The 26,367-nt window shown below is 43.6% G+C and overlaps 1 protein-coding gene across 2 annotated transcripts in view; it reads right to left on the reverse strand.

The window, feature by feature from the left end:
* The window catches only part of atg7 (ATG7 autophagy related 7 homolog (S. cerevisiae)), a 47,138-nt gene extending 24,233 nt beyond the window's left edge, over positions 1-22,905 (reverse strand). The window contains exons 1-15 of one of the 2 annotated variants that reach the window (XM_023799684.2): positions 22,358-22,905; positions 15,193-15,392; positions 14,788-14,842; positions 13,092-13,209; positions 12,852-12,929; positions 12,650-12,766; positions 10,381-10,527; positions 10,029-10,117; positions 9,611-9,732; positions 7,568-7,658; positions 7,139-7,283; positions 6,656-6,814; positions 4,153-4,347; positions 2,479-2,727; positions 2,066-2,181 (exon numbers count right to left, since the gene is read on the reverse strand). In XM_023799684.2, the coding sequence (XP_023655452.1) occupies positions 2,066-2,181; positions 2,479-2,727; positions 4,153-4,347; positions 6,656-6,814; positions 7,139-7,283; positions 7,568-7,658; positions 9,611-9,732; positions 10,029-10,117; positions 10,381-10,527; positions 12,650-12,766; positions 12,852-12,929; positions 13,092-13,209; positions 14,788-14,842; positions 15,193-15,358 (1,847 nt within the window). In that variant the 5' untranslated portion in view covers positions 15,359-15,392; positions 22,358-22,905. The other variant, XM_072715553.1, reaches the window with a different exon arrangement.
* Positions 22,906-26,367: the final 3,462 nt, after the last annotated feature.

Genomic DNA, 26,367 nt, shown 5'->3' on the forward strand with positions numbered 1-26,367 from the left:
GCCCCCCTGCCGTCGGCTCAGACTTTGTTTCTGTCTGCCTTGAGGCCGGATACCACACAGAGAGCCGTACCGCGGTGCCGTCAGGACCGCACAATAGAGCCTATCTGTGCCGTCAGCTTCCTGCTGGTGCCTCAGGACATGCGGCCGGCAGACGCCTCTAGATAAGGGCCACCCGCCTTCCGAGAGACACTCCATTAGAGAAATTACCACCCAGCTGTGTTGCAGGAGTCAGCTGAGCTACTGCGGGACGTACTTCCAGGTGAGGAAGTGTGTGCTAATGGCTGCTACCACGTTAGCCGCACCGATGCCAGCAGCCCTGCATGTGCCCGCTACCTCCAGTTACTCATGGCTACATGCTGAAGATTCTCCGGTGACGCTCCTGACCTCAAGTATCACTGCACAGGTACAAAAACAGCTGGACCCATGCCATTCACCTGCGACGGTCACCTCTGTCGCCTCGGTTACCAAACAGGAAGTTTAGGGTGCCCCCTACAGCCATGTCATGTCCCATTAGGAACAGAGCCAAACTTAAGGTTAGCGAATCTGGAAACACTCAAAAACTACATGTTTGAACATGTTCAATTAATCCATCCATCCATCCACGTATGTCCGTGTCGCAGGGTGGCCTACAGACTGTCCCTGATGGCACTGGGTTGGATATCAATCACCTGATATTCCATGTTTTCAAATATGGAACAACTATTTGTAAAACAATCCACATTCTGAATGCATGTTGCTTGATACGGACCCATACAACATCAGTTCTGAATGCCAAACGAAGCCTGGTCAGAAAAATGTACTTCAGTGAAGAGAGTACCCAGTAGAATCAGGGGGGGGGGCGGGGGGGAGCTTAGGGGTGAACCCTAGACAACATGCCAGACTATAGCGGGGCACACACATGCACATACTCTGGGCAGTTTACTCACTAACTGCATGTCTTTGGAGTGGGAAAAACCCGTGTGCTATGCAAACAGTGAAGACAGGACCCAGATCCTTTTACAGAGGCAGGACTATTTTGGGCTGAAAACTGAACACATTCCATAAAAGAATGCAAAAAGTTAGTCCAGAAGCTTATTATCCAATGTACAGACACAAAAAAAAGACTTTATGTATATCCTATAAAATCCACCCCCGCACACAAAGCAAACACTTCCTCAGTTGTGACCATGTCATGGTCCATTTCAGGTTCTGAGGTGATGTCTTTGAGCATATGCTTTTGAGTTCCACGGAACAGCCTCAATAGGTCCAAGAACTCATTCACTCCACAATCAATCATTTCTATTAGCCGAGAGAGCAGGTCACCAGTTAAGGGCAACTACGGTCCCCTTGTGCATTAACATTTGGTGTCAAAGTGCAAGTGCAATATCTGGGCCTGCAAAATTTATGTACGGAGATTCGTTTTTTTTTTCTTGGAACAGAGCTTCTTATGTTGAAATAAATTGAAATTCCAAAGAAATCTAAAAAAGCATCTTATCTTGAATACAAACATTAGATTCTCAGTCCCCCCCCCCCCCCCCCCCCGAAAACCATCCAATGAAAGCTGGACGGTTTTAGACTCAAATTCGAGATCCAGCTATGAAGTTGCTCGCTCACATTGCTATGCTGTTGAACAAAGTGGACATTTAGCCATCCCAGAGCAGGGAAGTCTAATTGAAATAAAACAGTCAGCGCTGCCAGATAGCATGCGGCTGTGTTCAATTAGCCTCACGTCAGAGAGATTCGGCACGCCGAAGGGGTCCTGTGGCGGCACCCGGGGCCTCCTGTAGAGGCTGGAAGGTAGGGATTAGGGTGCTGAGGCACAGCAATTACAATTTAACAGATTTACAATTAGAATATTATTGGACGCTTTTATCCAAAGCAATGTAGCACTGGAAGCAGGGTCAGGCGATTGCAATTGGGGGTTAAGGGTCTTGCTCAAATCACTCTGCTGACCCTGAGATTTGAAACACCGATCCGAATACAGGCATGACATCCTAACCCACCAAGCCGCATAACACCCCCAGGAGCAGCACTAACGCCCCCCGAAATATGGGGATTAAAACAGGTGCTGACTGCCCACGCTTACCCTTCGGGGTGCTGCAAGATGGAGACCATTAGCTCCACGGCGAGAGCCCCAGCTATCATGGCCAGGCCGGGCCGGCTTACGGTGCACTGCTGGTCCAGCGTCCGGTCCCTCGTGGACTGGGAGGGCGAAAGGAGAAAAGCCAGGGTGGCACCTCATCTCATGTCAAACTTACAGACGTTAACTTGGTATTCCGAATAAGCAGGTGACAAATTTGTTTATTAATGAAGCAATTAGCTTCTAGGGCTTAAATAACTGACCCATGTCCTTCCAAGCACACATACTGGCTGGAAATTTCATAACATTTCTTAATTATCTTACAAGGAACCCACAACCTCTCGTTCAGCTGGCTGTCAGGTTTCACTCATGTTACAATATAGCACCACAAAAAAGCAATAAAAAAGTAATGCACTCACGTCACCCGGGGCGACAACATCATTGCAGAAGTAGCAGCCCAGCTTGTGGCCCGGGATGTTGGAGAAGAGAGAGGCTCCGTGGACGGCCATGGAGCCAGCTGAGGAAGAGGAGGAGGAGGAGAAGCACTCTGAGGCGGGAGTAGACCCGGTGGAGGTGGGGGCTGACGCGGTCCCTGCGTTCTTCTGCAGCTTCAGGCCGTGCCTCATGACCACAAAGGTGTCGAAGCCGAGAGCAGCGTTGACGATGAGCTACACAGATCGGGAAGGGACGGGGGTCAGGGGTCAGAGGTGAACAGAGGTCAGAGTGGGAGCAGGTGAACCACCTTCAGCCCCCCAGGAAAGACATCCGGATATGGACCTGGTGCAGCGCTAATGGAAACCCAACCTAAGTGTCCATCCACACGGCCCTGAAGGTAAACGGTGTCGATTCCTATTCCCAACATGACCCCATGTCATTTCTATGTTCAATCTCTGTCTTCTAACGCATGATTAAGTCATTCTCCATCTCAATTCACCACACTGCCCATCAGCATATGTCACTCCCCCCTCCTCAAAAAGATACGAAATGGAAAGAGAAATGTCTATGGAAGCCATAGCAAAACTCACTGCCTACATTAATTGTCCCTGACAGACTGTAAGGGCCTTTCATGACATCACAACATGACAGGCATATTGACAATATGGAAATCGCACACACACCCCAAAAAAAAAACTGCATGGAAAGAGATGCCTGTCATGTCATTTATGCTAAACAAGTACCTGAAGATGGCAGTATTAACAATTAAAGATGACTAAAACATTCTGCATCTGCTTTCAAATACTATGCATCATTCATCTCAGATCTAACCCTGGATCACAGTTACATGTAACCGACTTTAGTCAATGATGGGCTTCAGGCTGTAGCATATACTACACGAGTCCACCGGTGCCATTTTTGGTGGCACATAATTATTCATATTTAAAATCTTTGCGAGGAACCAGAATTAAAACCCAGATGCGACGAAAACCAGTAGCGACCATGAGACCTGCCAGGTGTCACAGGAATTGGATTTTCCAATATAGCAGGGAGCTGCGACCGTGTCGGATTGTCGTAAAGGTCAATTTATCCGCATCTGCCGAGAGAGAGAGCCGCAGTAGGAAGCATTCTGGGGAGAGTGTCACGCCGGGGAGCGACTCGAGCCCGAACGCTACCAGCCTCTAATATTAATGTGGCGGCAGGTGGCGTGGCGGTTTGCGAACTCTGGGTCACGTGATCACGCCGGAGGACACATGATGTGCATGACGTATAGTCTGGGCTGCTCTGGGATGTTGTTGTTTCCTAGTACAAAAGTATCGACTTAAACTAAATGAAATAAGGGTAGAATTTGAAATGTTGCTTGACAAAGACGATTAAGCCATTATGGGGGGGTTAGCAATCAGGACCATTACACCAGTCGTTTCCAGAAAACGTTCATATTTAATGGCAGTAAGAATTGCCCGTAGCCTGAGTGCTAACGCTCGGCAATTTTGCCAGTACAATTGTGCCTTTCGAGATTTTCTAAGGCAAAACTTAATTACCCATAGTCCTGAAGTGCTATAACCCAGAGTAAATCAGTCCTAGACATTTCTGAAAAGGCTTCACCCCTTGGCTTTTAAACGGACCGATACAGAGTAGATGGGTAGGCTGGGGGGTACCTTCCTCTGGCTGGCGGCGATGACAGTGGGAAGCCAGCGGCTCTCGCGGGTGTCCATTAGCAAGAAGACCACGTCGTGACCGGAGATCAGGGCCTCCAGCTGCGCCACATCCTGCCGGGCTTGGGCCACCGTGGCCTCCGAGGAGTTCACCGGGTGGCCGGGCATGGGGATGCTCAGCGTGTGGCCCTCGGCGTTCTGTGGGGAGGGGGGACGCGTGTGAGGGCCACACACTGCAACTCTCCCATCAGATATTGCTGATGTTGGGACTGGGAGGCAAATCTGTCACATTTTCAGTCAGTCCCATAACCAAGTCCCTTCCATTTTCAGGGATTTTTACGCAGAAGTATGTTATTGTTCCTGACAAATGGGGGGAGGACTCCCAGGGAGTAGTGTGTCTGTTACTGGAAGGCCAGAGGTTCAAATCCCAGAGTGATTTCACAATTGGGTTCATGAGCATGACCCCTAACCCAAAATTGCTCCCCTAAATAAAATACAAAAATGAAAGTCAAATGCCAAAGGACAGTGACCAGCTACAGGTCGCCCCCTACAGGTGAAGTGCCTCGGTGTTTGTTGACAGTGGTGCCACAACAATGCTTTCCAACGCTGTCTGTGTAGAGCCTGGGTGTCTCTATAAGAGCCGCGTCCCTCTGCCGGAGGAAGGGGACGGGAGTGCGGGAGCTTTCCGAATAGCCCGACACGGCTCTGCGTGAGGTGGGGGGCCGTGCCACTGCTCTTCGGAGGCTCACAACAGCTACAAAAGGATGGAAGTAATTACTGGCGGGCCCCCTCTCTGCCAGCACGTCCAGCTAATTGGCGTGACACAGTGCGGGCAGGACAGGTAGACGGGCAGCTGGGGGGGGGGGGGGCTCATTAGAGAGACAGGCAGGGAAAATCGATAAAGGAAGACGATGAATTAATGATGCTCACAGAATCGACATGCCAGGAGGCTAATTTGATCACTACCGATGGAGAAGCGGATGCTGACGACTGAAAGGGGGGCAGGTATTCCAGAGAGCTGCGGTCTGACCAATAAGATTAGGGCAAATGGTGGGGGCGGGGGGGTAGGCATGTGACGCATGGGCACGTTAGATTTTTAACAACTTCTACATGACCACACGGTTCATGCAGTTCAAATCTTTTAATAAACAAGCCTTGGCAGCACATTCATGTATTTCACACACACACACGCGCGCGCACACACACACACACACACACACACACACACACACACACACGCGCACACACACGCAGCACCTAGCAACCTGAACTTAGACCAAAGGCTGGGGATATAACCAATAAGTTTTTTTCCCTCTATTAAAAACTTATACCTTAATCACACTTTTAAAGAACAATCGGCGACATTTTTCCTGCTTTAACACACTGTGTTTATAGAATAACAAAAATAAGAGCTCAGTCCTGAGCACCACAACCTACATTCTGTCCGTACCTATTAAAATAATCAATTAATTATGACTATGAAGAAAAATTCAAAAAGCGTTGCTTCATCATCAAAAATTATTTTCTCATTTTATTGCATCAAGCGTATAATGCACCAGTTATTTTCATATACTTATGAGATTGTCACCAAAATAATGTTCAATCACCCATCCATTTTAATCTAAGAACATAATTACTGTGTCATCGTGCAGGACACCACTAAATGAAGGAGTTCACCTGAAGCTGAATTTGTGATAATCCACCAAAATGTGAGGAGCACCTGTACACTTTTCAGGAGTTGGGGGGGCAGCGGCAGAGGCTGCTGGGCCACCCTTGTCACTGGAGAGAGTGGCGGGGGGGGGGGGGGGGTCTTAAGAACCTCCTGAACACCGCACTTTCGCTCCACTCACACAGATACGGCAAGCGGAGAGCACGCCCACACACTGAGCACCGATGACGTCCGGCGTTAGCGCTGAGTCATAGCGGGCGAGGAGCCCACCGCGTCCCCGCGACGTGCGCACACGTCTGTGCCCCCCCCCCCCCCACAAACACCCACTCACCAATACACGTGTGTGCGGTCCGGCTTTCCTGAGCCACGTCATTAAAGGGCCACATTGTCATATATTCTTTTTCTCCTCTTTCCAGGAACAGATTCTGCCCGGAACATTAACAGCTCCAGTCCCCTATGCATGAACAAGCTGCCATAGGGCCCACACAAAGGAGGAAATACGCAAATGGGGGGTGGGGGGTGATCCGGTGATGGGGGGTTGTTCTCGGCGACAGCGTTTCCTTGGCAATATATCTCCCGGCCTGACAAATATCTGCCTGAGGGTGCTGAGGATATTTTTTTTTTATGAAAGTGAAGTGCTTTAGGAGAAAAGCCTCATTCATCAACGTCCAAGACTGAGAAGGCAAGGGTCTGAAAGAGGATCACAAAAATGCCACCAGTGACATTTTGAGAGCTAGGGGCCGCAATGACATCATTTTCGAACACCAAGGCACAGAGGATGAGCAAACTCCATTGTGGAATCGTCATGGAGACGAATATCTGAAATGCCACACTTACCACTCCGGGGAAGATCTTCTTCAGCCTCTCAACGGCAGCCTGGGCCTTGGCCTTCCCGCCCCCCAGGCAGTCCTCGAACTCGTACAGGGGCTGGCGCACTGGGTTCGAGTAGGAGATGGTGGCATTGTCCACAAAGGTGATGTGACGCACCCCCCACCCCTATGGATCAGTAAACAGATAGATAATCTTATTCCGTGCATCCAGAGCAAAGACGAGCTTTGGCGCAGAGCCCCGTTGCCTGACAAAAAGCAAGGATTTGCATTATTTATTAATTCATTTGCTCTGAAGCAGAACTATGCAGGGGGGGGTGGGAGGGGGGTGGAATCAGCACATATATAATTAGATGTTTACACAGCATGAAAAATTGGCCTTTTCTCATGGCGTGAACATTTACTGAAGCGACTGGAGTATATCCCCACTGAGCATCTCCCCCACCCTCCCGAAACCGCTCCACACCCAGTATCCCCCCCCCATCCCGCTCACCATCAAGGTCCTCGCCACATTGCAGCCCAGGGTGCCAGCTCCCAGCAGCAGACACTTGGTGGAAACCACCTTGTCCAGATCCAAGGAGGGCACAAGTCTCCAGCGCATTAGTTTCAGGTTAAGGTCCACGGACGACTCCGCCAGCCTGGCAAGTGAACAAGAGGAATGGACCACTGTGTTTTTATTTTTCCAGAACCATCTCCTAACAATCTGAAAATAAGTCTATTACCCAGCACAATACACATACACAGAAGCGCTAATCCAACAGCATAATAAAGAAGAAATTAATCCATGACTACAGCTACACAGCAACAGAGATCAAACTAGTTCATTAATTTTCCGGTGACGGGCCATTATTTTTCTCCTGGACTGTTTGTCCAACATTCGAATCTCTTTAAACAGTGTGGAAAAGGCAGACATGAGAATTGCCTTTTAGGGTCCATGCATTCGCTGAGGTTCACCATCCTGGGTCCCATCGCTCCTCTCTGGTTCTTCTCCCAGCCGACGGTCTTGGGAACTCCTTTAGAAGACATTTGTGCAAATTACAAAAAAGCCAAATATTTTTTACGCTCTGCCATATTTACAGATTTAAGCATTGTTGTAGCAAGCAGGTATTCATCTGTTCATCTGTTCATCCATAATCCATCCATCTGTTACACTACATCCATCCCTGCATCCAGCATCTATAACTTTTTATCCAGCTTGGGGTCAGAGAGATCCAGGAGCATTTTCAGGAATCCTGATGCATGAAACTGGGGTCAACAGCCCCCTAACTGGGGTTTGGCAACACTGTCCTCTGGGAACCCTGCGAAAATGGGCGGGGGGGGGGAATTTAAGATGATTTCAAGGGTCCCTCCCTAAAATATTTCAAACATAATTGGATTGGTCCGAGTTGGGGGCCCAATATAACATGCTTTCATGGGGCCCAGAATCCCCAGTGGCACCATAGCAAACAGGGAGAACATATCATGCAGCGTGACGGCTCTGAAACAGAGACTGAAATCTTGTGTCGTGGTTCTGGAAGACAGAACCGCAATACCCACTACCCCCCCCCCCCCCCCCCAACCCTGCTGCCGCAGGTGCAGTTAGTTGAGCTCTTAATTACATTACTAATGTTACACAATTCATCTTCCATTTCACAATTAACACCATAACACATGTAAATCACAGAATTATTATTCTAAAGTTTGGGCAGGCTGTGTATTTTGTAAATATTACACATTACACTTATTGACCAATGACTATTTTGGGCCAATCATGACTGAGTGACCACGCCTACAGTAAAAGCTAGCCTAGTTTCATTAGCTCAAGATGGATAACAACACTGAGATGCAGACCTGCCTTGCACATTCAAGTCAGCACTGTAGAGTCCAGTATTTCAGCTATTTTTTACATAGTTATTTTATGTGAAGTTAATCTAACACGTTTTTTAGTGTTCTTCTGTTTAGTGTTCCAAATTGTTGGCGATTAATAAAACGCAGAAATTTTAACCCTGTTTTTTGTCTTATTGACCACTGCCCCAGCCCCCCCCAAAAAACGAACAAACAAAACCAAATTCGGGCTCAAAAGTTGAGGTCTGAGCCGAACAACGGATTTGGAGAATCGTTATACCACTAATAACATCTGAAAAAGTGACTGTTTACTAATGACAGAAATTGCTCATTCTCCTCTGCCTACTGATAGTGTTACACATGTAACGGACTGAGGAAAAGATGATTTTTATGAAGGCGTCTATTTAATTAGCATTTATGTTTGTATTAACTAACATTAGTATCCCTGATGGTTGTTTGTACGGGTTATTTTATATTGCTAATTTTAACAAGAATGTCGGTAGCTAGATAACTAACATCACTGTTAATTGTGAATGTAAAGCGAGATTAGTATGTCATGCAAGTCCATTTAAAACGTTAAACCATTCACTAACAGCTATGTAAAGGTAGATTTCTATTTGTGGTGCTAAGGGTGTCTCATTGCGTTGTTTATCTTGTAAAGTAATTTCTGAGAAAATGCTTTTTTTTTTCCTACTTCCGATATAATGGATTTTTGGAGATACATGTTTTTCATTGGACAGTGACGAAATACAGTTCACACAAACACAGAACCAGTGGTAGGAACTGAACTCCCAGCCCTGGAGGTGAGAGACCACAATGCTAGCCACAATGCTAGCCACAATGCCAAAATGAGGCATAGCAATGGAGAGTGAAATTCAATGTAGCCCTAAATGCTAATCTTTGCTCTCAAAATACCTTTATAACAGAAAAAAGTCATCTTATTTGGAATCTTCACATAGAAGAGGGAAGAACGAGTCCATGTGCTGGATGAATAGACTTGATTAAATCACAAAGTGTAAAACAAAGACAGAATGAAAATGGCTTGCTATTTTATCAGGAGACCCATCAGACAAACCTGCTCAAAGAACCCATATTGTTTAAGCTCCATTAATGAGAAGCAATGAGGAGGTTCTTTGCTCACCTGCAGAGACAGACAGCTGAGGGAGCTTGACCTGAAAGATAATGCTGTGCTGAATGGAGCGTGAGCCCTGCAGGGTCCTGTCCCTGAAGCACAGAACTTCGACGGCATCCACAAGCTCTCCCCTGGGGAACGGGGGACAGTGGGTCAGGTTCACACTTTCAGAACCTACACGGAAATCAGCAACTTCATCCAGGCGGAATTCCTCAGCCCGTCTACGGAAGCCATGTATTATCAAATGATCATTATCGTGAGCAAGAGCCCTGGTGCCGGAATCAGCCAGCAACAGAAGCCAAGGCGTCAGGAGAAACTTGCACGAAGACATCTTGGCTTTGAGTGGAAGTAGCCGGAATGCACCCGGGACGTATTCACAGACGGCGCATGAGGCTGCGCGTGCGAAGTCGTCCGAGATCTCATTTACCATTTGCAGGCCACCAGAGCGAGCAGATTCCTCAGGGGCCATCCAGGATGTTGGGAGAGAGTACAAGGATCATAAACTCCCACGGTCACCTAGAAGCCAACAACACACATTTATCTCAAAATTTTGACTGAACAAAATGTTGAGTTTATCGCCTTCATGAAACCTCCATTCCAACCTCTCTCCAAGTTATCAAAAAAAAAACATTAGAACATAAACAGAGAAAGGAGCTGAAAATATTCAACTGACTTTAATATACCCATATTAAGCAAGACTGGCTACTTTAGTGTTTCTATTGCTAGAACGGTCATATTTAAACATTAGGCAGGACTTCTCCACTGTATCTAACCATTACCTTCTTCTGGTCTTTAAAGAAACTGCTCCAGTTTTTGAGTGGAGACACTAGCACTGCTTCCTCCGAGTATCTGACCAGAAAATAAGGGACCGCAGTACCTCCATTCTCTTGGCAGAGCCCATCATAGGCACCTTGCAAAGCTTCAATCTGTAATGGGGGAGGGGGGGATTGTGCAGGCAAAGACGAGAAACAGATGTTGGATATGCAACAGGTATGGAAATGGGGTGATTTGTGGGAGAAAAGTTAAAACATTTTTATTCCTGCAGGTTCTGTCACATGGGGACACAATAGACCCAAGTTATACAAAGACAGTAAGCAAAGTTAAGCGCCAAGAAAATGGCAAGTTTCAGGTCCCATATGTGCAACCAGAAAAGGTCTGGTACCATTTGGCATAGTTTCAGTGGAATTATGAAACAGTCCTGCAGTTTAGACTGATTTAAGGCCTACCCGGTAATGCATAAAACATGCACTGATTATCATCTGGCGATCCAATGACTCGGACACAGGAAAGGGTCACCATCGCCATCCCATTCAATCCGTTTCCATTCCGTCCTACGTCAACGTGCTGACAGTGTTTAGTCAGCGCCGCTGTGTCTGGCCTCATTCAGTAACATCGTTACTGCTGGATGCCAACTGCAGGCCTTCAAGGAATCAGCCGGGTTTAATACAATCTACCTTTTCACAACAGGCATGCGGGAGGAATTACTGTTGTTTACAAAATATTTGCCTATTTCTCCGGGATGCATCTTAATGAAGCTTAAAATTAAGACCGTTGGTTCTTTGGCACCTTTTGATCTCTCTGCCTCATAAGACCTGAAAAGTCTATAGTTTAAGTCAAAGTTTGGACTGGAGCCAAACTCCAATGCAGCCACATAGTCTTAAAAGGGCACCTTGAATTTTCGACCCTTCATGGTGGCCTCAGTCTTTGGAGTTCACCCTATTTAGGGAACTCTTGAAGCAGAAGAGAGTCCTGCAACAAGGTTTTCATTTTTGGTTTAATATGTACAATGGATATTTCAGGTCACAGCTATCAGCTCAACCACTACTGCCCTAAACCTGGCAGATTTAGGACAGACGTCTGACAGCGTGAACTAAAAAAGTATCAGACGTCTTGAGATACCAGGATCTCATGAAATTGTTTTATCTTCGGGGGGAAAAAATAAAACTGCACACCCCAAGATGCAGCACTTGTGGAATGAGCGCACAGAGGGCCCCCGGTGAGCCATTCATCTGGGTGGTGCTGAATCCACACTGTTCATTCAGAAAGGAGTCGGTGCTCGGAAGAACATCCCACTCTGCCGATGCCTGGTCTGACCGGCACCCCTGTCGACACACGACACAGCCGGAGATCCGTGCTTTTGGCTTGTAGTACAGTGCCCAGTTCTGAAAACAGTTGATACTCACAGCCCACATCTTACCTTCAGCACTGCGTCACACTCTAAAGTAACGCAAACACATTAAGGTTTGAAGGACATCACCCACCCATCAGTAATTTTCTCATTTTATGCCTAAAATGTCATGCCTCCCAATCGCAAATACCATGTTGCCACCGAGCAGAGTCCAAACCAGCCAAGCAAGGCAGCAAGGCCCAGGTTCTGATCCATTATCCTAGAAGCTAACTGAAACAAATCTTACATAGGCCTACAACATTTAACGTTCTAAAGCGTCCCAGAATCTGGTTTAAAAGCTAAGAAGTCAGTGGAGCCTAACAGAGCTTAGACAAAGCTTAAAATCAGATATATTACATGCTACAGTTCTAACTCCTGAAATCTTTAGAGACTGAGACTGAAGACTAATCGGCATTGGCTTGGATAATGCAAAACTGTACTAAACAGAGTATATGGTGAATTCATTGGCAAAGTTCTAAAGAAACAAGTAACCTGGTATCTCAGCTGTGTTTTGAAGCACAAAACAGATTTAGGCCTATTGTGAGCCTGATGAAATCTTCCTAAGGAGAGTTAATGAGGACACTGCTTGGCTCGCTTGGATAAATAAGACATGAGGTTTCATCTTGGCTTATAACACTGGGCGCCAGATACTCTGAGATAGGAAAAGGACCAGAGGGTTAGCATTAGCCAGTCTCACTAAGCAGTCACATCCTATATAGTCTTGACTGCCTTCATATACTTTTTGTTTGCTCCCTGTATGTGATCACAGCTTTATGGGACGAATGACAAACGGATTCTGATACAACTCGAGCCATCCGCCCAACAATGACAGTGCATCCGTTGCAATTATGGTCAAACAGTCTGCAGCAGACTTAACGAACCTGCTTGGAGGAAAACCTTTTCTCCAGGGCGACAGGAGGCTGGTGAAAGGGGACGGCCTCGGGGAAGCAGAGGGCCGGGAAGCAGAACCAGTAAAAGTAGCGATACTTCTTCAGATCCTGCGTGGAGACAGACAGCCGTGAGAATAGTGAGGCAGGGTTCACCCTGCACCTTTAGGTGAAATCTGACACCAGACACACTTACTGCAAAAGTCAGCAGGATGAATTTGCACAGGACAGATGGATCCTCTACACAGCTGCCGGACTGTATCGCTTCCCAGATCTGTGAAAGAAAAGCAGGCTCTTAATCAGCGAATAAAGACGGCTAATAAAACAATGGAAATTGCATGTCACGTTACCAAGAAAAATGAGCGGCGATTATGCAAGACCAGCATTTAAATGAATGATATGGCAGCTTGCTCTCCCAGATGCTCAATGTGCATACCTCTTTCGCAGAGCTTTCCAGGAGGGCTTTCTTATCACATGACTTAAAAGCTTCTAATGTGTTGGTGTTGTACAGAGTCCCAAAAGCTGGACAGCATCTGGCTGGAGTCTGGCCATTTCTAAAACAACCAGCGAAAGGGATTCAGGACAGAGAAGGGGGTATAAGGCATAGGCTGCAAGTTCGCCTGTGGCAGAAAGCTGATAATCTGGGTACAGAGATCAATAAAAGACAAGCCTGCAGACGGGATACAAGATGGAGAATATCCACACTACACCTTCTAGCAGCATTGAACTTCGTACAGAATAGTTATGCATTAGCAAAGAGTATTTTAGCATAAGATTTATTAACCCCCCAAAAAGCAATATGTAGTAGCTTTACAGAACAATTTCAGTCAACAGTACAGAAAACAAAAACACAGGCTTAAGAGAAACACCAAAAGCCTCATTTTATTATACGGCTCCTTGAAGCTATGCTGCATCGGTGACTTTGATTTAATAGTGTTAAACAAATATTTTTTGGTAACATAAAATCCCTGAGAATCTAACCAGGATAAGTGATTGGAAGATGGACGGACAGAATATTGATGAACTTCATTAATCTAGTCAAAACCAGGGGTGCTGTTATAGATTTTGGACCCCATGAAAGCCAATCACACTGGACCCCCAACCCAGACCAATCCAATTATTTTTGGGCCCCTGTCACTGGAAATCATCCTAACTCCCTTTACAAGGCGAATGAGGGAGCACTGAAGAACCTGGATTCCTGATCAAAAGCTACACTGTTTCTCCGCTTCGGGGAAGATGCGATTACACATAACAGGAGAGACGGGGCTGTGTGACACAGCAATGGCTGCTAACTTTGAACTGCGGTCACTACTGTCATTTTTTAGAAGCACCTTCTGCGGGTAAAGCCTCTCCAGGCAATCTCACACGGAGTGCGGCCACACCAGGGGCATCTACTGTGTGGCTTTCATTTGCGGTGGCAGCAAGCGGATCTCTCTCAGACACCCAGATGGCATGATGACCGCGGGGAGGACAGCGTGGCAGGGATGCGGCGTTTTGCTGGACATGTGCTTAATGACGGCAATCGAAGGGAAGTGCAGAGACCACTTAACAAGTGTAATGATGATCGCAATAAAATGCAGGCTCTCTTCAAAAAGAATTATTAAAATAATAATAATAATAGTAATACCATAGATCTACAGTGACTGTATTAAAACTGTATTGGTGGGGGAACTTTAGCAGTATTCGCTGCAAACGCTCATTTCCTTCACTACAATAAAGCATGAGTTACGTATGAGATCAGCTGCACATGTTAAGTTGAGCATATTTAGACCCATATAAAAGAATAGACTATCAAGACAAGCCCTTGTTTTGGTCTACATTTAAAGGATCTGATATATTTTAGCTGAAACAAGAAAAAGACACTATACCTCTTGGCTTAGAATTGGTTTAACAAATTCAGTTACTTTAGGTACTCCAACGCAATCAAGCTTTAAATACAATAACGTTCCATATAATAGACTTTCCCCTCTGGTCATCCTCTTACAGCTACATTCTTTTTTTGCTTGAGAGTAAATAACACACTAGACTCCCATAAAAAGTGAATTCCATCCATCCATCATCTAACCGCTCACCCAGTATGTGTACAGTTTCAGATGGTTATAAAGTAGATATATGCATAAACAAACACTTACACATCGAATGCACTGAACTCCAGAGTCAGGCGAGTGGGAAGGCCGACAGGATCACCTAAAACAAAACAAGCATTCTTGCACTTTGTCTCTCCATTGAATTGCTTTCTGGATTCTTGCTATGCATACTGTACATCTCTCACTCCAGTTCTGACGTTATGGGCCATTCATCGGAAACCCAACCCAACCACAGCTGCTTAACAGCAGTATGCTTATGATGCAATCTGCTACACTTGAGTGTCCATTTAGATAAAGGAATTAGCTATATCAAATTGTAAAAGTAATTCCAGAGCCTAGATGTCACCGAGGGCCAGTTTGACCACATCTGCTATAATTCACCCTATAGTCAACTCAACACGTTGTTCCAACAAGCCTGAAGAGGACTGAGAGCAGCAGCCATCTCCTTACCATTGTAATAATAGCCCCTGATGTCTCTGGGACTCTCGTCCAGACGGTAGTCGTCGAGTTTCCGTTGGGTGAGCTGGTGCCAGAAGCCGGCTTCCAGGGCACTGCAGAAAGGGGCGAACTGCAGCTTCTGTCCGGCAGATCCTGCGCCGGAGGGTTCAGCGGCCATTGCAGCTCTCAGACCTGCTCCCCCGCGGTGAGATCTGTGGAGACAGAGCCTCAATAAAGGAGACCCCTTCCAGCAAGGTGAAAGCCACACTTCCCCACCTTCTGTTACACGTCTCCGCTGCTAATGATGAGCAGTTTTGGTCGAGCTAAAAAAAAATCCAGGTACATCAGAGGTGATTTAAGGATGGGGCTTAAAATGTGCGTACTGCTTTATGAACAGCTGCAACTAGTATTTTAAAATGCTAATATCTCATCATTTTTACTTACAAAAACATCAGCATGATGTGTAGTTTATTTACAATGCTGCAAGTGAAAGCTTAATTACACTTCCCACCAAAAGGCTTGTTTTTACTTCTTCGGCCCAGATAAACTATAACTGCTTCCCAGAAAGCTCTTGTGGACTCTCTCCCACATCAGAATGTAGAAACCGTAGAATGCAGAAGGCGTGTGCAGTCTGAAACTGGTCACTGTACATGATATTTTACGCTTGAGTTAAAATGTTCTTAGCAAAATACATTCTGCTCAAGGAAACTGCACATTCAATAAATCTCTTTCTGCACAGATTAACCTAGCATTGGTTTTTTGTTCAGAGTGCCTTTTACAGAAATATCTTATGGCACTTCTGTCGGCAAATGCAGTAAAGACAATAGCAGATAATCTGAAATGATGTGGGCAGCTAATTTGGCAGGAAAGGATGCGAGGGCAACCTTAACCTCACACCTTATCAGGTAATTTATCACCACACTGTTTAAAAAACATGACAATACCAATGACGTGTCGCTTTTAAAACCCCCTACTCTCTTCAGGTCTATATAGAAAGTGCAAAAGTGAACAGCTGCATTTCTTTGGTTGAGAAATTCCCAGGATCATGTGAGAAGCAGAAAATAAAATGCCTTCTAAAACTATGCTTATAGAAAATCATTCATGTTTTCCCAAATCTGTCTATGTATTATGTATTAAGAATAAGATCATACACATTTCCTTGTGTTCTCTGCTCTTCTGTTTAATTTCCATGTTTACATTCAGGTGCAAAGAGCGCTAATATTTCATATACGGTAATTTTACACAGTTCTTTGAAGTGGCTGTTCTGATTGATTGTGTTCCTGCTATTTACTTGTACTTCATTGGGTGATTAAAATGCAAATGTGCTCTGGGTCAGCAAGGGCATGCTTCATGATGGTATTTCAATCCCAGGATGACCTCGCTATTTTAAACTGCTCGACTGAAGCACCCACACTGTATATAAATACATAAAATCCTAAGCTGCTGGGTGAAAGCATTTGTTAAAGACCAATATGCCCAAGGAAAATCAGTCATGTTTGAACCATAAAAAAACATTGGATACAATTTTACAATAAGATCAAAACAACCCAAAAATCAATCACACTCTTCAAAATAAAAGCTGCAAAATATGGAAGGTCAGACGCACAAATAAATTATCCTAACAGCATCAAAGGGACCAAAAATTTGTCTCAATAAGCATGGCATTCTTTTTAACTTAGAGGATACAAGACAAATTTAGCCAGTACAGAAAAGAAAACAGTAATGCCAAAATTTTATGAACAAGTTTACTTTCATGTTGAAGAAAAACAAATTAAACCAAACTCAAATGGAGACTTCTCATATGAATATGAACTTAAAGATTTGACGTTAAAACTCATAAGAAAAAAACAAACAAACAATGTAATTATTGCTAGAAGCACCAAGGCGTTTGAAAGAAATGTCCCCTGTAATCCACGCAAACAAAAATCTGAAAGGCTTTGAACATTAACAGTGGGTCACCAGCAACAAATGCACACATTTACCACACATCAAGGTGATAGCTACTGGCACACTGACATGGGTTTGTCTGAACAGTGTCAGTTAATTTGGCATGAAAACCCAAATCATTATTACCGTACCAAAATTACCGCACCTCCTATTAACTTGCAATTCGACTGTCATAAACATTACTGTAGTGGCTATTTTACAACAGTAGAGGCTCCAGGCTGACGTCTACCCTTGCCTTGTACCCTGTGCTGCCTAACACAGGCTCCAGGCTGACGTCTACCCTTGCCTTGTACCCTGTGCTGCCTGACACAGGCTCCAGGCTGACGTCTACCCTTGCCTTGTACCCTGTGCTGCCTGACACGGGTTCCAGGCTGAGGTCTACCCTTGCCTTGTACCCTGTGCTGCCTGACATAGGCTCCAGGCTGCCCACGACCCTGAAATGGGCAAGCAGCTAGGAGGAGGAGATGAGATAATTCACATGCACCAAAAAGAAAACGCGTTTGCAAACACTACATACATGTTTAAATTATTATCCAATAATTGAATCACCATCATTACCAAAATAATAAAGAAAAACATCAAATTCAAGAGAAGACTGGCATCCCATGCAGGGTTTGCCCCAGAATTGTGCCCCATACTGCCTGCAATAGACGAATTAGGAGACGGATGAATGGAAAGTCAGGTGGAATTCCCCCTTAAACAAGAAAAATAACCTCTCCGGTCTCCATGAGTGGATGAAATTTCAACACAGTCACTTTACACAAGATTAGACTGTGTTCCAAGTTCCGACAGATGTGTGATTGTAAAGATTTCATTAAACATAGGCTTATACTGACATCTGTATTACGTCAAAAAAAAACAGTTCTTTCCACCATTTAATGGAATGACTTCAGTGTTAAAAACTGCTTCAGTGTATTTTATTTTGAATACAGTTTTGAACAGACCTACCAGCTTATTCACTATTAAATGTTTTAAATAATGTTGAAGTACTGATGATACAGTGATGATACAGTGCTCCCCCACCAAGGATAAGTGTTAGAAAACAGATGACTGGAAGTCCAGGTGGAATTCTCTTCAAACCCGTCACTTGCACATCCTCAAAGTTTAAACTGTGTTTACATTCCAAGTTGTAACAGATGTGCGTTTGTAAAGATTTCATTAAACATTATGTTTACATCTATATAAGGACAAACACAGCGGTTGTTTATTGCTTCTGGTCAATTATTTCTTACCTTAACATACTGATGCCACTGCAATTATTTTTGCTGTGCGTGCAGCTTAAGGCCCCTGAATACATAACTCCTGAAATTCATTAAGTACTTAGCATTCAGCAAACCACGTAGGCATCTTCATCACAAACTATAACCTATCACAGGACACGTCATCTAAACATCATCTGGTGGCTTAAAACACACAGAAGACTGGCGGCAGCTACCTGCAGTGCCCTAATAAGTGCATTTCCTACAGTTTCAGCTTAAAGCAAAGAAAAAAGGGCCTGCAGTTTGTCCATGTTCCATTATCCATGTGAGAAGTTGTAAATCTCACAGGTGCTACTGCAGATAACATATGCAGTACATGATGTGTATATGTACTGGTTGTTTCATAATAGCAAAAGCATAATATTTAACAGGAACGACAATAGGTTGAAAAACAGTTCAAATACTATGTGTAATAAACCAACATCACGCATAATGACATATCATTGAAAGTGGTGCACCATTTTCCACAGAGATTCTACTGGATATATTAATACCGAATCTATCTGAAGCCCCCCCCCAGTCCATCTGACCATCCCACCCAAAAAAAGTGTCTGGGTAACCTTGGGCCGCATCAAAATGTCAATTCAATGCTGCAATCACAAGACGCGCAAACAGAATCACAAAGGCCCCTTGAGGTGCCGTGTCCTCCAGATTTTTTAAGGACTCTGCTCAAAAAGGTATCAGATTGGCTGCTCGGGGTTACAACAAGCAGAGCTGAGAAATGACAGCTCTGGGGCAAAGAGATGGCTTAGATAAACAGCTCTGAATTTATCACAGTGAGCAGCAAAGTACCAATTTCGATCTCTCATTCTGCAAAATCATTTCGTTTCACACTGCCTGACTGTTCCTCCTGACAAGATAGGTAATGCTGCATAGTTTTAAAAGTGTCACGAGTTCACCATGCAAAAATGTTCATATTTCATAAAAGGTATTGTTAATACTGTTTTATTACTTAACCATCAAGGCTATGTATTTCCCCAACACTTAACTCGATATCAAGTATTCAGTTTATCATATAATTGCCTGTATGATAATACACTACAAAGCAAGTTTCAAAGCCAAAACCGAACTTAGACTAATTGAACAGAACTTACTGGCTGGCTAAAAGATATCACCAGGTATGTAGTCAATATTTAATATTTTAGCACATAAATGCTTGTATAGTCCTATACCATATATTACAATCAAACGGAGAGTAAAACTAGACTGTAACCTACAACAGAAAATTCTGGGGAAGTGGATTTTTTTTTAAACAAAGCACAGAATTACAGAAATTTCCTAATACTACACAGAGATTACACATGGAACACTGTAGACTAAACACACAATAGAGAAAACATGCAAAGAGACAGGGAAGAACATTTTATATCCAGAATTTATCTTTGCAGGTTTATGCATTAGTGTCTTTAAACATTTCTGGCTCTTTACACAGAGTTTATGTACCATGATTTTGTGCAAACGGTTGTAAAACACCAAACCTGCTTATATCTGGCCACCCTTTGCAGTGCATTTATTAAATGTTGTGAAATTCCCATAGCGACCACCCAGCCTCATAAAGAAGATACTCGTCACCATGGCACACATAAGTACTTCATGCTGTACACACTGCACAGACACATTCCAGTATTTTCTGCAGAAGTGCAGTGAACTAACAGAGATGAATACCAACTCAGACTCCCAGATTCCAGCATCAGGCCTATAACCCGTTGTAGACAAGCTGATATCCCATTATCTTTATGTATCTATTCAGTGTTAGTTTATAATCACTACATTTATTCCACTCCGTTGTACTGCTGCTGTATTACTTACCTTCACACTGCACTATGTATGTCAAAGGGAGCTGATCCATTAAAGTAGAGGAGGTAGTATTAGGTATGTTTTTAAGATTAAATTGGCACAAGAAATTCTGAAATAACTCATAACTATAATTTTGTCATTTAAAAACACATTTTCTCGCTTCTTTGGAAAAGTTCAGTGCTATAATATTGTAACGTATTCTTTTTATCTTATTTTTTTTAATCACCAGTCGCCACTGATGTATATAAACCCTTGTGTCCAGCCCCCCCCCCCGTTTTATACTGTCCTGTGTTTTGCACTTTAAGTCCTATGAAAATCCCTCCCCCTCACTGCCACTGCTTGACACACCAGGGTGAAACATCATTTCGTGCCACTGTATACCTGTATATGGGGGGCATGATCAATAAAGCCCACTTGACTTGTCATCCACTAATTCGGTTAAGGGGGGGGGAGTGAAAAACGCTACCAAACAAGTAAAGCATTAAGCTAACAATGCAGAGGTTGTGGGTTCAAATCTCAGGGAGGTAAGGAGCATGACCTGATTACAGTACGTTGCCACACCTACCACATAAACTACCTCAGGGAAGAGAACCTGTGTGCAGCCATGTGGAAGGTGATACCTCAGCACCATGCTAACCCAAATGGAACAGTGAGAGTTTTTTTCCGGTGGCTGGAGAGCCCTGTAAGTCGGAAAACCTCCTTTTAGGGCTGGATGTAGATTAACATCATACGCAGGACGAAGCAATTGCAGGTTAAAGACCTTTCTCAAGGGCCCAATGGAGTAGAATCACTCCAGGCATTCACGGGATTTGAACCAACAACCTTCCAGTTGCTGGCACAGATCCCTAGCCTCGCCCATTTCTAATCTCAGGGGACACAAGTAAATTGTAATCCTTCCATCTATTCTAAGTCACTTTGGATATAAGCATCAGATAAATGAGTAAAATGTAAAACGTAATTATTCTTGCCAGAGCAGCACAGACTACACAGCATGAAGCATCTCTCTCCTCACCGTTGCTGAGGAACATAGACTAAAACTCATGACTCCGTCTATGAATATTCATGCAGGTATGGGCAGCCCATGTTAATGACCAGACAGTGTAAAAATACTGTGATGGGGGTGGAAGGGGGGAATTAAATTCCTGCCTACTCAATGATGTCATACATGCATATACATCCAACACGTCAGATCTCATGCATGTAGAAACTGACTTGGCTGCATGTTTATTAGAAAATATAGCACTGCATGAGAGATTAGGCAAGATCAGTATTTTTGGTAAAAACAACTCCACATAAAACAAAAACATTACCTATTATTCTGGTAAATTTTGATTTGCTCAATAAATTTCATCAACTAATTTAAGAACATAGAAATAATCAGATGCAATGATCAAGTCCTCTAACTTGATTTTCTTAAATGCTTTAAGAGTTATTGAGATGCTGCGAAATTTAACACTGGGACTGAGAAAGTAGTTCTGAAGAGAGAACTACAATTGTACAATTTCTCAAGCAGAGATCTGAGCGTGTCAGGCGACATAATTCGATAGTCGATAGACAGTGTAATGCATGACGTTTGGACAAACTGCGTTATGTTTATGGGAACTGGGTAATTTTGATATAAAAAGCTACAATCAAGTGGCCCTTAAACATCATGCTAAAAGGCCAGGCATTTATTCGGAAATTGCACAATTGACTTGAACACGTAACCAGAAAACAAAGCCAGGGACGTGGAGCTATGAAGAACGTACTCTCCATCCGTTCCCCAAACGGACCGTTTCCCCTTTTCCCTAAGCCTGTCTCTAGGTACTGAATGATTCCAAAACACGCCACTCGTCAATCATTTTTTCCCTCAAAACCTCACAAAATGACAGTCAAATCTAAGAAAAATACTTCAGACAGGCGATATCATCGGTCTAGATTTACACAATAGTTGAATAAAGAACTGAAGTAGAGAAGCTCAGTCAACAGCTGAACTAATGCAGTAATAAGCAATGAGCTAGCGACCTATCCCCAAATAACATTTTAATCAACTCAAAACTGCCGCAGAAATTAGCAAGACGACCAAAGCGTTATAACGGGTACTGGCGCTCGACAAAAACAAGCGACGATACAAGAAAGCAGCAGAAAGCAAAACTTGGAGAATTTTCATGTACATGTGTGAGAAAAACACTCACCGAAGTCGCACTTCCTCATCCGGTGTGTGACGCAATTACGTCAAGACTTGCGTCAGACGCACGGTGCGTGCCTTTAGAAACATGTCACGTACGCGAGTAATGTACCACTAAAATGGAAACTGGATTCTCTGATGGATGGTGACAGTTGCGAACTAATCACCTTTTAAAATTTTCATCTAGGCTAGACGTAAATAGACATTTTACAGTGATTACGGTGCCTTCACCATGGTATAAAAGACGACGAACCAAAATAGAAGCAAAAATAAACAAACGGCGAGGCAGGAGAAAACTGACAGCAATCTATAAGCACCATTCCTCTTCATTTCTACAGCGGGGCGTGAAAGCAGGCGCTGATAAACAACCCGCCAAGCGGGGTAACAGGTCGAAGTAGCCACCTAGCAAGCCACACATTTAGAACCTAATGCTACTTGTAACTCTGTACGGTCGCTGTTGTTCCTTGGTATATCCCGATAGTTGGGCGATGTGGATTTTCCAGTCTGGCTGTATTTCACACGCACCGCCTCATGCGCCCCGGCCTCTAACTGGGCGTTCGAACAGGTGATGGCGGCGCAGCTTTAATTAAAAGGCGCATCGTGCGTTTGTACAACGACAAAAAGTCAACCTCCAAGACAAGGAGACGAAAACATGCGATTTCCCTTGTCAAGTCTTGCTGCATGTTTCTTTTCAAGCTTGAATACGCGTATCACTATTCGGCGCAGTATATAATATGCATTTTTTTCCTAATTTGTTCCGATAATTTGATTTACAACAATATAATTAACACGGTTAATGTTACCTATAACATTTACACTTGTATGACTGAGTGGAACGTTGATTAAAATTTACCAGATTCATCGAAGCTGTTAGAAACAAATCTGTGACGTACTGTAAATTGACTTTGGCAAAAATATTTAGAAAATTGTTTGAAGTTGTAACTAACAATATCCCAATTAAGTCTCAATGGAGTGATAATGCGTTAAAAGAAAAAGGTGGTATAATGTGTTTGTGGAACCTTAATCAATAGAAGTACAGTGGTCCAGGAAAGATAAGATTTCATCTCACACCTGCCTCTTGTAAATGTTTGCCTAGGGAAGTTGTCAATATTTCACATTTTTGAAAATGTATGCACTCGCCTAAAGAATTATTAGGAACACCTGTTCAATTTCTCATTAATGCAATTATCTAATCAACCAATCACATGGCAGTTGCTTCAATGCATTTAGGGGTGTGGTCCTGGTCAAGACAATCTCCTGAACTCCAAACTGAATGTCAGAATGGGAAAGAAAGGTGATTTAAGCAATTTTGAGCGTGGCATGGTTGTTGGTGCCAGATGGGCCGGTCTGAGTATTTCACAATCTGCTCAGTTACTGGGATTTTCACGCACAACCATTTCTAGGGTTTACAAAGAATGGTGTGCAAAGGGAAAAACATCCAGTATGCTGCAGTCCTGTGGGCGAAAATGCCTTGTTGATGCTAGAGGTCAGAAGAGAATGGGCCGACTGATTCAAGCTTATAGAAGAGCAACTTTGACTGAAATAAACACTCGTTACAACTGAGGTATACAGCAAAGCATTTGTGAAGCCACAACATGCACAACCTTGAGGCGGATGGGCTACAACAGCAGAAGACCCCACCGGGTACCACTCATCTCCACTACAAATAGGAAAAAGAGGCTACAATTTGCACGAGCTCACCAAAATTGGACAGTTGAAGACTGGAAAAATGTTGCCTGGTCTGATGAGTCTCGAATTCTGTTGAGACATTCAAATGGTAGAGTCAGAATTTGGCGTAAACAGAATGAGAACATGGATCCATCATGCCTTGTTACCACTGTGCAGGCTCGTGGTGGTGGTGTAATGGTGTGGGGGATGTTTTCTTGGCACACTTTAGGCCCCTTAGTGCCAATTGGGCATCGTTTAAATGCCACGGCCTACCTGAGCATTGTTTCTGACCATGTCCATCCCTTTATGACCACCCATCCTCTGATGGCTACTTCCAGCAGGATAATGCACCATGTCACAAAGCTCGAATCATTTCAAATTGGTTTCTTGAACATGACAATGAGTTCACTGTACTAAAATGGCCCCCACAGTCACCAGATCTCAACCCAATAGAGCATCTTTGTGATGTGGTGGAACGGGAGCTTCGTACCCTGGATGTGCATCCCACAAATCTCCATCAACTGCAAGATGCTATCCTATCAATATGGGCCAACATTTCTAAAGAATGCTTTCAGCACCTTGTTGAATCAATGCCACATAGACTTAAGGCAGTTCTGAAGGAGAAAGGGGGTCAAACACTGTATTAGTATGGTGTTCCTAATAATCCTTTAGGTGAGGTTATATGCACGTGCATAATGTGAACTTTATGTGCATATGTCATTTTACCCTATGTCAGAGAAAACATTCCGTTTTGTGATTTATAACTTTCAGTCTTCAATTATTCGGCAAACTTGTATAGCCGGATTTAATGACAGAGTTGACAAAAGAATGATGGTTTTATGAAAATAAAGGAAATGACAGGCACTTATTGTGCAAGCATAAATCATTAGATTCCCTGAAGTAAAGAATGCAGTAATAGCCAAGGGAATAGCATGTGCTCAGATAGTAGGCCTATGTTTTAATCTTCATGTTACACTTAATAGGTCATGATGGCAGTTTTAGGTGCTTTTCTTATGTATGTGCTGTGTATATTAGTATGCATCTCTGTTAAGGTTTGCATATTCAAAAATGCAAACATGCGCAACAGATTTCAGGAAGCTTGTTACCCATGAGCTCTGCTTTTTGCCATCATAATTAGGCCTTGTGCTTATTTTACTTAAGATACATAAGCAGTTGATGTCAGTTCCTTTATGCTTACTTTTGACTCATGCTCTTTCTCCATCATCTGTCAGATAAATTTCCCTCTTTTATTACCAAACAAGGATTTAGTTCTTACTTCTCCAGCTGGGAAGTTTTTCCCTCCGGATTTGTTATCACGTGTTTAGACCTTTATCTCAAGTGGCATTTAGAAGTTTAACAGTTCACCACAGGTTAAAAAAACGTGCAAAATAACAGGTCTTTTTTCACTGGACATCAGCAGTAAATTATGATAATGTTTTGTATAACAAACAGTGCTCCACTTACAGGGAAGAATATTTGCTCATTAATAACGTTCAAGACACCCATAAAGATTATATGCAAAACTAAGTGTTATTGCTAGCAGTGGAAAACTATTTTTAAAATCTTTATAAGCACACAAGTAAATTATTTTTAAAAGACAGACTTTTGACTTCAATGGATTTCCAAATGAATAGCTGAGAATACACATCCATCCGTCTTTGCCACAATAAATGTCTAATACTTGTGAATGACAATATTTACACAGTATAAAGAAATGTGACTTAATTATAAATGGTATATTAATATGATCTTTATTATAATTAACATGCTCTGTGTCCTAAAGAGTGTCTCAGTTATCACTGCATGTAAATTACAACCCCCTTTCCAAAAAAGTTAGAGCACTGTGTAAAATGTAAATAACAGAACGCAATGATTTGCAAATCATTTAAACCCATATTTAACTGAACATAGAACAAAGACAACATTGGTTAACTGGCAACAGGTCAGTAAGATCATTGGGTATAAAAAGAGCCTCCCAGAGAGGCAGAGTCTCTGTGCAGTGAAGATGGGGAGAGGTTCAGCACTCTGTGCAGTGAAGATGGGGAGAGGTTCAGCACTCTGTGCAGTGAAGATGGGGAGAGGTTCAGCACTCTGTGAAAGACTGCGTGGGTCAGCAGTGCAACAATTTAAGAGTAATGTTCCTCAACGTAATATTACGTAATATTATATGGGAATTTAATCATCTACAGTACAAAATATCATTAAAAGATTCAGAAAATCTAGAGAAATCTGTATGCAAGGGACAAGGCTGATGACAAATATTGGATAGCCGTGATCTTCAGGTCCTCAGGCAGCACTGCATTAAAAACAGACGGGATTCTATAGTGGAAATCACTGTGTGGGTTCAGG

The sequence above is a fragment of the Paramormyrops kingsleyae genome, chromosome 8 (assembly GCF_048594095.1).
Source record: "Paramormyrops kingsleyae isolate MSU_618 chromosome 8, PKINGS_0.4, whole genome shotgun sequence".
Lineage (NCBI taxonomy): Eukaryota > Metazoa > Chordata > Actinopteri > Osteoglossiformes > Mormyridae > Paramormyrops > Paramormyrops kingsleyae.